A 14,437-nucleotide genomic window follows, 5' to 3' on the forward strand; every position below is an offset into this window, starting at 1 on the left:
CCACGGTAACACATTAATATTCCTTAGCTACAGTATACCCAGAAATCATCAAATATACATCCAAGTAGGATCTGTAGCCCTCTGGTATATCTTGGTTGTAAAGCAAACTCTTTGGACAAAATGTAATTTTATCTTTCAATTTATATTTGTATGTGAAGCACATACACCCTGCGACCGCCGGCTTCCTAAACGAATCCCCTACAGTACCCCTACAAATGTACTTGGTCATATATGTTTTTCAAATTGCCAAACTTCTTGTGTTCCTCTATGGCACTGTGTACGATTTCAATGTCAATGACAGCAGAATAGATGAGACACCATCGGTATATAGGTCTTGTGTATAAAGCGAGATGAGATGCTTGAGGTGACTGGGGTGGGGGCTTCCTATGACAAGCACAGAGCACGGTACACACAAGGAGGGGCACTGGATGCGCTGCCAGCCGCCTGCTCCCGTTTTGCACCAGAACACAGATTACTACTATGCGGCTCTAGCACCTGGCAGCCCGGCAACATGGGCAGGAACCAGGGTGCCTGGCGGCGTCAGGTGGTCAAAGCCCGGGTGAAGGCTCCGTCAGTGGGCTCCTCGCAGCCCCTGCCCGTCTGGATGAGGCTATATTTCTATGGCATGCACGGCCGGCCTGACCCTGGATGTGCTGAGCTCCTGCGCCCGTCGCTTCCCTCATAGTCAGGACTACAGCCTTGTGGGCTTCTCCTCCCCATCCCGGTGCCTGCTGCACGCCGCTGCCCAACTCGCCCTGGAGAAGATCTATCTGCAGAGGAAGAGCTTCCCCGCCAACCACCTGGCTTTCCACTTCGTCTTCTACCCCTCCGTCTTCGTGGGCCTGCAGATCCTGCTGCGGAGGACGCTGCTGCATTGCTGCCCCCAGGAGCGGGTGCTGAGTGCGGCAGAGCTGGCGCTGCAGTACGGGCTGGCCGTCTACTACTCGCAGGTGTTTCTCCGGAGCTTCCTGAGACTGCAGTATCAGAGCTGGGAGGGGTCGGGAGCTGCCTGTGCTAGTGCCGGCCGCCGGCTGCCACTGCTGCTGCGCTTTCTCTTCTTCGGCATGCACGGCTTCATGGACGAGGTCTTCTTCACATCTGCCTTCAACGCGCTGGAGAAGCCGGGCAGCCCGCTGAGCGGACACACGTCGCTGTGGTCCTTTCTGATGTACGGCAGCTGCAGCCTGGTGGTGGAGAGGCTGTACTTATACTTGTGCTATAGGCGGGGATGGAGCGTCTGGCAGCGGCTACCTGTCTACATCCTCTTCGTGTACACTTGGGAGTTCTGCTGGGGATTGGGGCTCCGCACATGCAACGCTTGCTCCTGGGACTATTCCCACTATCCTCTGAATTTCATGGGGCTAGTGACCCTCATGTACTTACCAGGTTGGGTGTTTCTCAGTTTCTACCAAGACCTGCTGTCCAAGGTGCTGCTGCGGGTGCGCTATGTGTAGGGAGTGTATGACCCGCAGCCAGAGCGACATAAGGGATAGATGTATCAAAACATCCAGAGAGTGAAGAAGTTGCCCAAAGCAACCAATCAGTTTCTAGCTATCATTTAACTGGATACAGTTAATTGCAAAACGTTTCATCACGAGTAACGGCAGTGACTGTGGGGTTTATTCAGCAATTACTTTTTTACATATAAAATGCAGACCCTATGATTTCTGTATTTTTTATGCAAATCCCCTATTCAGCAATGGGATAATGGAGAAGATAACGCAATTATCTTCTCCAATGATTCCCATCTCACTGAATACCGCACTGTAGGGATCAGCCATTGATCTCTACAGTGCTTTAACGCTTTTTGCTATTCAGCAAATCAAAAAGTGTTAATTCAATCTATAAATCATTACTTTATATAACACCATCTCAGAATGTCATTATACGAAGAAAATACTTAAACATCCGTGAAAAACTGCAGGGACAGAGGGAAATTTTCCCCTAAGTCCCTGCAGCATCTTGTAAGCCCGCTCAGTCTCCGTCCCTGCTTTCCAGTGATCGGTGGCAGGTAAGTCCACATAGAGCCTTTTAAATCTGCCGAAATTGATTGACATGTGTATACAGGCTTTATACTAGCCTGTATACATGTATATTTATGTGAGATTATATTTAACATATATAAATGTTAAATATAAAAGCACATAAATATACAGGGCAGTATAAATCCTGTATACACATATCAATCAATTTCGGGAGGCTGGAGATGTACTTACCCCGTCGGCGGTCACCGCAAGCAGGGACGGAGACTGTTCCCGAATGCATTACTGAGCATGCGCAGAGGAACAAACAGAAGGGTTTGTTTTTGCAATCCCGAAAACACTCCCTTCTGTGACATCGCAGGGACAGCATGTTACCGCAACCGCTGTCCCTGCTCAAAATATTGCTGCAAAGCTTCCATATTTTATCATAATTGATAAAATCTCGTGACGATGTTGCCCGATAACATCGTCACTCTTGCTGAATAGACCCCTGTGGCATCGGACACTAGTCTGTTGGAAACGTCTCCACGAATTTTGATGCCAAGGCTATAGTAGCGCAACTCAGATCTTTGGGTCTGTGCCGTATTCAGTGGAGTCCTTTTATCCCCATCATAACAAAGGTTGATACTGTGTATGAACAGTAAGTAGTTCACCAAAACCTGGCACCATGTATTGGACGGACTAAGGTGGTTTACAATTTACCAGCTTGTGATCTACCAAATCATATTTTTCTACATGAACAATCATTAAAATGCTTTGTAAAACATATATAAATATTTTGCTTATGCATTAAAAGTGAGTCAATTCTACAGTTTGTTTTAATCCTCATGCATTAACCACTTAACTGGCTAATAAAAAAAAATGTCCCCAAAATTATCCAATTTTTTTATTAGCAAATCATATAAATAAGAGCTATTTAAACCGGATTCAATATAATGTTTGTTTTTATTTCAAAAAAGTGTGAAATCACTTTTAAATAGCTATTAATTACATAATGTGATATTAAAAAAATTACCTTTTTGGGTAAGTTTTTGGGAAAAACTATTTAGTTTAAAAAAAAAAAACTATATGTGTGTGTTTGTGTTTATATATAAATGTATTTGCTATATATATATATATATATATATATATATATATATACATATATACATATACATACATGTGGCCAGCAGTGATCGGGACACAGCAGCAGCCATGGCTACAAGGAGCCGCAGCTGCTGCTTCTACTGATCGGGACACACTGGAGAGGCCGTCACGGGTTCAGGGGGCTGAGCAGGTCCCTCTAATGTAGGCAGCTGCTGAAAGACTAGCTTTCCGCAGTCACCTAGTGGGCATTTCTGACTGGTCGCATCAGACACGACCATGTCAGGGAAAGCCCAGTCTGGTGTGGTTGCATCTGATGTGACCAAGCCACGCAAGTGGTTAAATGAAGGTATTATGACACTTTGGTAATAAGAGGTGAAACATTGAATTTACTTGAGTAAATGGGTGAATAATAGGCCATATTCAATCATACTGGGCTATGAACCTCTGTCCACCATAATCTTTTGCTGAATATACATTTTTTTCTTTTAGTCCCTCATCACTTTATCTTGTACTATGGCTCAGTATTTAAAATATTTATATTTATTCTTTTTTTCCCACCTATGGTCTATAGTTACAATTCTAAAGTGTATTGTTAATATACAATATAGCCAATAAATTATCATTTGTTCATATTATTATTATTATTATTATTATTATCAGCCTTTATTTATATGCAGCTGCAATACTACACATTAATGCATTAATGGAGCTTATAGTTGATAATTTGTTCCCATACAAAAATAATAACATTCACCTACCAGTGTGTATTTTGGATTGTGGGTGAAAAGACCACCTGGAGAAAACCCACACAACATGAGGAGGACATAGAAACTACACACATATTGGGGCGAAGTAGAGTTGTATGTAAGCGTCTTTTTCAATTAAAAAAATATATTTTCATACTGCACATGCACAAAATTGTTATGCTTACATCCATATGTAGATTCAGTAGTATTTGTGGGAGGTACGGAATGTGCAAGTATTGCCAAGTACAGTACGAGTTTCGCACAGAAGTGCCTCATGCAGATCACAACAAAGATGAATATAAGCTATCAGAAGGTGTATAATTTGCAGGTGCTCGAGCACTGGTGCAAAACATCAGCCGCTTCTGATTGGCTGAGTGCATCTTTATCCTCCTAATGATACTGTTACTTTTACCAATGTGGTTATTGCAATCTTTTTTATTTTTTAATTTATTTATTAAATATTTGCATTCAGTTTTGCAGCAGTAAAGCAGATTCCCTTTTGAGTTCTTTTATTTTAAGTGAGTGTTTTGGACCCATCATTCACAGGGTTGCTAGTTATTGTAGCTGCTATAGTGTTTCATCCCCTTGTGTCTCTCCAGCCTTAAGCCGCCCCCCATGTTCTCCAGCCCCATCCCTCAATATTCTAACAGGCCTAAAGCCTCCTTGTGTCTCTCCAGCTTTATGCCGTGAACTGTGCTGCACTGACTTCTGCTTGTATGATGCGTGCACCACCACATGTGCACGCTGTAGTGAGTGCATTGCGCATTCCTGTCAATACTGCATCTGGCAGATGTAGGCCATGGCAGGTCTACAGGTAGGTGGGTGCATCCTGACCATTGGGACCTGCAGTGAGAGGTACACCTCCATTTGGCTCTTACTGTTGCCATTCACTGACGGGGCAGGCCCACCAGATATGTCAGTCTAGCATTCACTAAGAGCTCTGAAGGGAGAGCCTTCCCCAACTCTAGTGTGCCACCCCACTCATATCTAGAGTGCAGCTGCTAGACTTGACATTAGGCTTATTTTAAAATAAATTTGTCTGTATTTAATTGTGTTTTACATGGTAAATGCGACTTTATTATTTATTAATAACATTGTCCAGACAGAGACTGTGTAATTTCCACTATCAGCACCGGAATCGCGTACCCAATTCTTCATATCATACCCATTTTTCTCTTTTAATTCCTCATCACTTTATCTTGTACTACGGCTCAGTATTTAAAATATGCTATCACACAAACACATGCCCTCGGTACTCATAAGGAAGGGGCATGGATGGAATATGGGAGTACGTTAAGTGATAAACTGAATTACTCAACATACAAACACCCTGATAACATGCACCCTCCTGTCAGTCATCTCCTCTCAGTGATCTACTCATATAGGGATGTCAGCATCCCGGTGCACAAAATACCGGCGGTCAGAATTCCGGCTCCAGAATCCTGCCAGTATTAGGTTTGGTCAGGGTTAGGCTGTGGGAGGGAAGCGTTAGGATTAGGCTGCGGGGAAGGGTGGGTTAAGTTTAGGCTGTGGGAGGGGAAAGTTAGGGTAAGGCTGCGGGGAAGGCAGGGTTAGGCTGCAGGATAGGTGGGTGAGGGGAAGGGTTAGAATACTTACCTGCATGTGTCAAGATTTCCACCATAGGGATTATGCTGCCGGAATTCGGGCCGCCGGCATTATCAGCATTGGCATCACAAACCCAACCCCTTATATCATACCCTTCCATGCATTGTGCACAATGCCACCTCCTGCACACATAAGTCACCCATTGACACACCCACAGCAGTCACTATTTTTCTTACGCACACACTGCACCCACCCCATGACCCCACAGCAGTACTCTAACCTAGTGCCACCTCCCCTCACATGCTTTGTGCAGCTGGCTGTGATGGCCTCTCTTCCTATCCTCAGGATCTTCTCCAGGGCTCTGTGGCTGATGCTGAGTTTGCTTCCCAGGGAACATTATTAGAATGAATGCTCAGGGAAGCCCGGCTCTACTGGCTATGATTAAACTTAGGAATGACGAGCAGAGGTCAGGGGGAGGAGCCTTGGTGAGTTCAAGGGGACAGCATGTACAAAAGAAGAGCTGTGCCCTCGTGTTAATAGTAGGCAGACACTTCTCTCACAATGTCATGCCCGCCGCCTATTACTATCAACAAGTAAAAAAAATACAGATGGCCCCATTTTGGCGCTCCCACCAGTCGCTGGTGTCCAGAGCACTTGTCAACTGGCTCCACTCACATTAAACCCCTGAGTGTAACTATTTTTGTTTCTACATATAAATATAAGAGAGGTGTTTGACCAGCAATACAACAAATGCACATTTATACTTCTAAGTGTGTTGTAATGATTTTCACTTCCACATTGGTCAGTTTCTTCTTCAACATTCTTACCTTCATGCCTGTTAAAGATGCTACATCACTGTATGAGCTATTTCACACACTCCGGTTCTGGCCGGCCAGGCAAGAACCGGACGGTAGCTGGCCGGGGTATTTCAGGCACTCAGTGCCTTTCACAAGCAGCAGCTTTGAGCCGCTTTTATTTATTTATTTATTTTATCCTATTGGGCATGCGCAGCAGCAGCTGCTGCACAAGCCCGGCCGGCAGAAGCCAGTGTGTGTGCAAGGAAACATTGTTTCCTTCACACTACTGGCATGCAGTGACAGCACGGCACCGTCCTGCATAGTAGTTTTTTACGGCTATAACACGGTGACCGTGCCATGGCCGTGCCCTGTGAAAGGACCCGCTGAATTCCTGCATGTACTAGATTTTACACCAGGCTGAAAACCGGGCCGCCCGGTCAAAACCAGAGTGTGTGAAATAGCTCTATGGGAGACCGTGCCTGAAAGAATTGCTTACTGCATACAACCACCTCCTCAGCAGGGGATGTAGTTATGAGACTCAATCCCAATAGTGTCATCCCGGCAAGGGATTTAACATAGGTGTCGAAATACCAATGCCTATGTTAATCCCGACGCCGGAATGCCGAAGGATGCCAGGCCGATCGTTCTCCTGCCAGGTAAGTATGCACTTAGCCTGGGGATGGGGGGTTAGGTTTAGGGACCCCCGGGGGGACTTAGGGTTAGGCACCCCCCGAAGAAGGTTAGGGTTAGGCTAGGGAAAGGGGGTGAGGGTTAGGCACTAGGGTGGGGGGTGAGGGATTAGGCACCCCCCTTGGGAGATTTAGGTTTAGGGTTCGGGGGGGGGGGGTTAGGTTTAGGCACCCTAAGGAGGGTTAGGTTTAGAGGGGGGAGAGGGGAGGCTTAGTATACTCACGGGTGCCCGTTGGGATCTTCATCCGTCGGTCTCTCACTGTCAGGATTAGAACCGGCGGCTATTAAGGTGTCGGTATTTCAATCTCTGTGGGACACTAATGATATCATAAATTATGCAAATTGACTCATTCGTGTTATGTTTGTAGGCAATATATATTATATCTGTTTCAATTCAGTAGTTTTATTGTCAGTTAGAGCACAGATCAAAGAACAGACAGTGGTGCCAACAATCCGTAAATATGTAACTATATGGCATAGAAAATGACAGCCAATGATTCTGATATATTATAACCTTGTAAACCACTTTCTCTAATAAGCCTTTATCTAAAGTTGTTACAGCATCAACGTTTAGAGACTGTTTGGCCTAATGTAAGTGTGTCAATATATTTAAGTTAATTTGACTAGAATCAGAAAACGATATTATATTCAATCTCCAGGATGTCACTCATTTATTATGTAATCCGATCATCTAAATATTCACAGAAGAACCAAGTATTTAAGGAAAGTGAAGACAGTGCTACATGTGACAAATGAAGGGTCATAATGTTAGGAAGATCCTGGAGGTAGTAGATATAAATACACTGTACCACTGTGGATCCTATGTCAGGTGTATGTACAATTGAATATACAGGTAAATAGATAAAAAGTAAAGATACAGTAAGCTTTGTGTTATGGGCAATGTTAGCAATTTTTGTTCTGACCACATCATCTTCATATTCAGCAAATCTTGTCCTCTGCTCATTAGAAGATAAAGAGGATGGTGTATTAATAATAGCGAGAACTTCTGTGATCATTAAGGTTTCTGTATTGTGACTGTCCCTACAAGTTATATCCCCAGCATTTTATTGAAAGTTAAAGACTTCTCTAAGGGAATCTGACACTGCGTTGGCTGGAGGCTGCGGGAGAGAGATTGGAAGAAACCATTAATTGCCTTGTCCAACATTAATCCATCTAATGCGGGGTACACACTTGGTCGACAGATCGGCCATCCGGCCGAACAACCTACCAATTTGATAAGTATGTGCCTCTGCTTACATACTGACCAATCAGCCAACCAATATGTCTGGCCAAAGGAAACAGTGTTGACGTAATTTAACTGCTTCCTGTGGCCATCATAAGGGTGGGTCGGTCATGTGTACACACTGTTAAATGTAAGCGACAGATCTGCAAGATATATTGCACCTGCCATGTTGCACAGCCGACGCAATATATCTGTGAACGTTGTTCACAGATATATCGGGTGTACACACGAGCCGACAGGCTGGACAATATATCGTTCGTTGGCTGTACGAATGATATAATGTCCTGTGTGTACCCAACATAAGGCCCACAGCTTGTGTGTGAATGTGCGTGGAGTCCATCTTTTTTAATGTAATAATTCTTTGAAAAACATCAGACACATTTTGCAAAAATAATGAAGGAAACGTTATCAATCCAAACTAAAATGGTTTAAGTTAGTTATCTATGATTACATGTTTGAGGCAAAAGATAGAATGGCACAATGGGCCTGATTCAGAGACTAGCGTTAATGCGTTCGCAGCTGTGATTTCATACGCATCGTAGCTGCGAAAAGAAGCTAATGCTTGCAAAGCTTACCCAAGCATAAGGATGCCCACTGCTGCCTTCTTACATGCGTACGAAATCGCTTATGTACATGTACATAAATATTGGTAACATTGACGCACATCGAGCAGCCATCTTGCCCTTGTGGCAGGTCTGACCTGCTGAAGCTTTGGGAGCTTTCCTGACATGCAGAGCTGCATAGGAGATCGCATGGGCTATTTATGCACGCCCATGAAACAGCGTTCAAACAGACAACCACACCTGTGTTTCAGGCCACCAGCCAAACGTTAACAGCCTGTCACCCACAGTGCAGTTTATACACATGCAAGATGGTAAACAATTGCTCGATCTGCGTTCGTAATCGCCATTGCGTCCAGCTCTGAATCAGGCCCAATGTTCATTATTTGATATTTATAAGTTCTTCTAATTAACCTATTCTATTAAATTAAAACCTTGCGACTGAAGTAATTCAGGATCACATACTCTCTGAAAATAATCTATGCAGCAAAGAGGGCGAAAGCTTAATTTTGACATCATCTGCCTCCTGAACAGCAATCTCGATAACCTCTGCAAAATACCCCTCATTCCATTTTGTGATGTTATGAATTACTACACAACAAGTACACTTAAAAAAAACAAAAAAAAAACCTAGGTATAGAGCAGTGTTGGCTAACCTTGACACTCCAGCTGTTGTGGAACTATATATCCCAGCATGCCCTGCCACAGTTTTAGCATGCCCTAATAGCAAAACTGTAGCAGTGCATGCTGGGTTATGTAGTTCCATAACAGCTGGAGTGTCAAGGTTAGCCAACACTGGTATAGAGCTTTCAAATTATTTCAATTGCACATTCATTTCAATGGAGGTTCCTAAATGTAGCATTAGGCACTGGCAACCTCATGAAAGTTAATGGGGAAAAAAAAATTGTAGCACTCATGTTAAAATGTATCAGGCTTCGATCAAGTGTTTTACATGACTTTTCACCCCCCAAATACCGTAAATAAATGTGTAGGTGCTACAATGGCTCAATAACAAAGGGTAGATTTTTACTTTTATCTTTAAATCTAGAGGAATGACTTAATGTAGTTGTCTCATTCAACTTTGGCAATTTGGAAGGGATTGAAATTATAATTGCATTAAGATAACACATATTACAGTGTACGAATTCCCGTATATAATATGTGAAAGATTGGTATGTGTGACTAATAAATAGCTAAGTGTGTAAATGATCTCTTTCTCTCTGTGCAATTTAACTGTTGGTTGATATATGTACTGGCAAATGAGAAAATTAAACCTCAAGACAGATTGGCTTTTATTATTACTTTCAACTGGATTGAAAATAAGATGCATTGGTGAAATATAGTAAGAGACTGATAGCGGTGAGTTAAAGAAGCAGGAATGCACGTGATTAATTACCTATTTATGATTAGCGATCAACATTTTATATACATATGCTATCAACTTTTAAACTCTGCTACACATATAGAGAATCAAGAAGAAAAGGAAACTAGATTAATAAAAGCAGATTCAAATTATTTATGATGAATATAAGTGCTGTAGACATGGACATGTTATGTACTGTGCATGTGTGAGATAGGTAAAAGTTTTGTCCTGGCAGTTGCTGCATGTTAAGATAGGGTTAATGTTGCACTCAAGTTATGCAGGCCATACACCAGAATGATATAGTTCCAACCAGCCAACTGTGAGCCTGATTCAAAGATGAATGCAGCAGCACAGCCGCTACGTCTTCGTACAAAACCTGCAGGAGGCGTCAAAAGTAAAATATGCCCACTGCTGCATTCTGATTCTACGACGTGATCATCGGACATCCGTTACTCAGGATGTCCAGGAAAATCATGCTGCTGGGACCAGTGAAGCTGCATCCATGGACAAAGCCACTGGCTACGGCACGGCCAGAGAATGGGGCAGACATAGAACCAAAAGCATATCGCTCCATGTCGCTGCCCCCCAAACACTAGCAGCAGGTCAATCGTGCTGCATTTGGGGCACTGCGAACAAAATTGCAGCCTAAACTCTGCACATGCACGGGATTATAATCATTTTAGTATTATAAGTATTTAGTATTATAATAAAAAACAGAAATTACCTTCAGTACTTTCCTAATGCCCACAAACAACCTTCTATATGGTCCAGTTAATGAAATGATCAATTTTGGTGTGTCCAGGATGGTCTCCCCACTTTTTAATGCACTTCTCACATCACATTTGGCAGTCAATTCACAAACCTACACCGCAAGGACCGCCAATAGACATTTTTAATTGGATTGGAGAATTCTTGATTGTTTCATGAACCTTGATGACGAATGTGCGCAAACTAGTTACTCGCAATTCGCTATCAATCTCTATATGAAGAACAGATTTAATTTTATGAAGTGTAAATTTATATATACTGTACACATCTTACATAAACGGTGTATTGGCTATGCCAATCCTGCTTAGGGTTTCACTTCTGCCATATTAGTTTCATATATAGAGCAGATTATAAGTCTAATGGTACATATCAAGGGCGTGATTCAGAGCTGGAAGCAAATTCAAAAAAAAAAAAAGGAACAGTTTGCTCCTGAAACAAACCATGTTGCAAAGCATTTTTTTTTATGCATGGAGTGAAAAAATAGGCTGCTTTTGCATGTAGCATCACAAATAGTGGGCAGCTTGTTTACACACTGGGGAAAAAAGCACATCCCAAGCCATTTCCAACTGGATTTTAAATCCCCCACTCCTGCGGATTAAACACACACTTTAAGCAACTTCAGTGGTTAGACGGGCATAAAAAGTACAATTATTATTATTTTTATTTTTTTTCAGTAACCATTGGGCTCAATTCACCACGAATTGAGTAGCGCCGGAAGGAAGCTCCTGAAGCTATTCAATTCAGAGCCCTGTTAACCCCGGTGTGAGCAGAAATCCAACAAAACTACTGGTGCGATGCCACGGAAACAGCATCTCGCCGGGCAGTTTAGTCAGAGAATGCCGGTTCTCGCGACTAAACACCATGTTTAAAGGCGTGAGAACCGGCATTCTCCGACAAGACAGCACGCTGAATTGAATAGCCCCGGGAGCTCCCTCGCGTTGAATAGAACAGAGTCCACTGGCTGCATTGATCAAAATGGTTTGATGTAATGCACAACTGTACTTTGCAGAAAATTGGATAAGCTAATTAAAATACATTTATTCGAGATGCTCCAAATGAAAACACAATACATTTTTATTCCATTTTATTACAATGTTTTACATATACTTATGCATACAGGGTCAAAAAGAAAAATCACAAAATGTGTAACTTACAATGTCACCTCTCCAGAAGTTTAGCAATCATACTATTTATTTTCCTCAAAATTTTATACAATTAAATAAAAAAATGTGTAAGCAATTGGACAATGAATACACACTTTGCTATTCAATTGATGGAAAGAACGTTTGTCAATCATATACTACAAAGGTTGTATTTAAAATGATTACTTTGTGTCAAGTGCCAAGCTTCAAGAGAAAGGTGACAGTTCAACATAACACTAAAGCAGACAAGAGGATTATTCATATTAAAGCAGTTAAGTCATGAAAATAATCCGATAGCCAACTCCAAATGCCTGGAAAATTCACAATTTGCCTCCCACAGATTTGATGATGCCACTTTCCAAATTAATAAAAAAAAAAAAAAACATGATTTATCCCCAAGCCCCTCCCAACAGTTTCCAATATCTGTAATCAAGAGTTCCTGCGGCATTTCAAGGATAAACATTTAGACAAAATAGTACTTAAAAAAAAAGAAACAAAAAAACTGGATAGAAAACATGTATCACCTTTAATTTCTCAGTATCTGGTTAATATAATATAGAGAATATGGAAGGGAATATGGAAGTGCCATTTGGGATTACAGAAAACTGCTCCACCTTTTTATTGAAAAAGTTCAACCAAATGTAACAATTGATAGACCTTGACATGCACAATACAAACAGTACTTTAGAGATTCTCCATAATTTATTACAATGGTATAATGGAGTTAACTTGTGTGCCTTGTGGCAGTTTGTTTACAGCAGCAAGTTATTATAGGCAGACAATCAGTTTCCACTACATTCACATACTGTACTACTACAGCAATACAACAAACAAAAGATTGCATTGTACTGTATGTCTATTATGGATGTGAATTACTGCCTTGAAAAGAATGCATAAAGAAAAAATTAAATAAAACGAGGTGGGTCCTTAAAATGCTTTTTTCATTTTTCATTCTTGTAGCATGTCTGTTGAACCAATACAAATAAATGTCACCTTGTGCAGTAAAAGTGTCTCTGAAGGCCTTAAAATTGCTCGCTACAAATTGATGCAAAATATTTTATGGACACCCCATTACTAAGAAAGCCACACCAGGTGTAGAGTATTTTCCAATACCAGTAAAGAAAGGAAAAACAGATTTTCATGGGGGGACAGCTATCAGGATTACAGAAATACATTTTCATAGGATATAAACAGAATGGGGAACCGGAATATAGGAGAGGAGGTGGACGGGAATCTGTAAACTCAATTTGTAATTACTACCAAAGTTGAATTTGAAATCTTAAAGAAAACATCTTTGGCAGACACACACCATTATGCATTAACACATTTAAGGCAACCCTGATGTTAGAATACTATTTACAGCAACTCAATTAAAAAGTATACAAGGCAAACATATACACATTCAAGTTCATCTCACCATTGGTTTTCGCTGCAAAATTTCTTTTAAAAAGAAGAAGAAAAAAAAATAGAAGAAATATGGATTTCGGATGGAACCATGTCACATTGTAGGTTATATAAATATAGTAAAGTGTTTGAACCATGGTTTTTATAGAGTAGTAATTGCCCAAATGGCAAAAAAAAAAAAAAAAAAGTTTGTATTGGCCGGAAAAAAAAAAAAAAAGTGTACTTCAACATTATTCCATATAGCACAGCGGCCCTTCAACCATCTGTACAATATAGAGCAAATAATATATCGCAGACTTTAAATGTACCTCAAGTATAGCTAAAAATATTTCAATTAATTTGAATGTCATCCTGTACTTCCTTAAGTGCTTAAAAGGGTCGGAAATGTTGAAAATAAACGTTCAAACCACATTTCTGATTTCATAAGAGGGGAAAAAAAAAAAAAGGGAAATCTAATTGAAGCTTGCATAAAACTGCTCCAAATGATGCATGAATTCCGGTAGCAGCTGTTTTGGTTCAATCTTCTGCCACTATATAATGGGCAATACAGAGGGGACAAAAGAAAGACAATTCGGTGATGGAACTTTAGTAATGCCTGGACTTGGAATGTTGAATAAGCCACTGCAATGTAATGTCTGAAATATTAAGAGCAGATAAAAGCACTTGTGATTATATGCAGGAAACAGACATGTATTACAGTTGTACATTTCTAACATTTAAATAAGGAAGTTTCAGTAACATCACAATTCAAGCACTGAATGAGACATTTTACAAGAAAAAATAAAAATAAAATGTGCAAAGTAAACCACCCTTTCCAAGTAAAATCTGGCAATGTAACTGTACAGTACAGATGTGTCCTCAAATACCTAGCATCAATATGCTATGCGGTGTGAAATGCCTGGCGCGAGTGAGCCGATCGGACCCATGCGACTGCTTGTGCAGAGTGTCTTTTTTCGCCTGAAAATATGTTTGAGTCACAAACTGATGAGACAACCAACTTTATGAGACAGCACTAATTTAATATGAGAGATGTATATCTGTATGCAACTGCATCTATATACACTAAGCACCACGTAACTTGGCGTGGCAA

At 41.3% G+C, this 14,437-nt stretch overlaps 2 protein-coding genes across 2 annotated transcripts in view; one reads left to right on the plus strand and one right to left on the minus strand.

The window, feature by feature from the left end:
• Nucleotides 1-358: 358 nt before the first annotated feature.
• TMEM229A (transmembrane protein 229A) lies at nt 359-2,855 on the plus strand. The gene is given in 2 exon segments (XM_088455969.1): nt 359-631; nt 633-2,855. Coding segments are annotated over 2 exon segments (942 nt in total). The 5' UTR covers nt 359-511; the 3' UTR covers nt 1,455-2,855.
• Nucleotides 2,856-11,870: 9,015 nt separating this feature from the next.
• The window catches only part of LOC148537975 (ADP-ribosylation factor-like protein 8B-A), a 40,909-nt gene continuing 38,342 nt past the window's right edge, over nt 11,871-14,437 (minus strand). The window contains exon 7 of the mRNA XM_088455980.1: nt 11,871-13,982. Coding sequence (XP_088312106.1) covers nt 13,933-13,982 — 50 coding nt within the window. The 3' untranslated portion in view covers nt 11,871-13,932. The remainder of the gene's footprint in view (nt 13,983-14,437) is intronic.

This window comes from Taudactylus pleione, unplaced genomic scaffold (assembly GCF_031769625.1).
Source record: "Taudactylus pleione unplaced genomic scaffold, aTauple2 ptg000041l, whole genome shotgun sequence".
In the NCBI taxonomy this organism is placed as follows: Eukaryota; Metazoa; Chordata; class Amphibia; order Anura; family Myobatrachidae; genus Taudactylus; species Taudactylus pleione.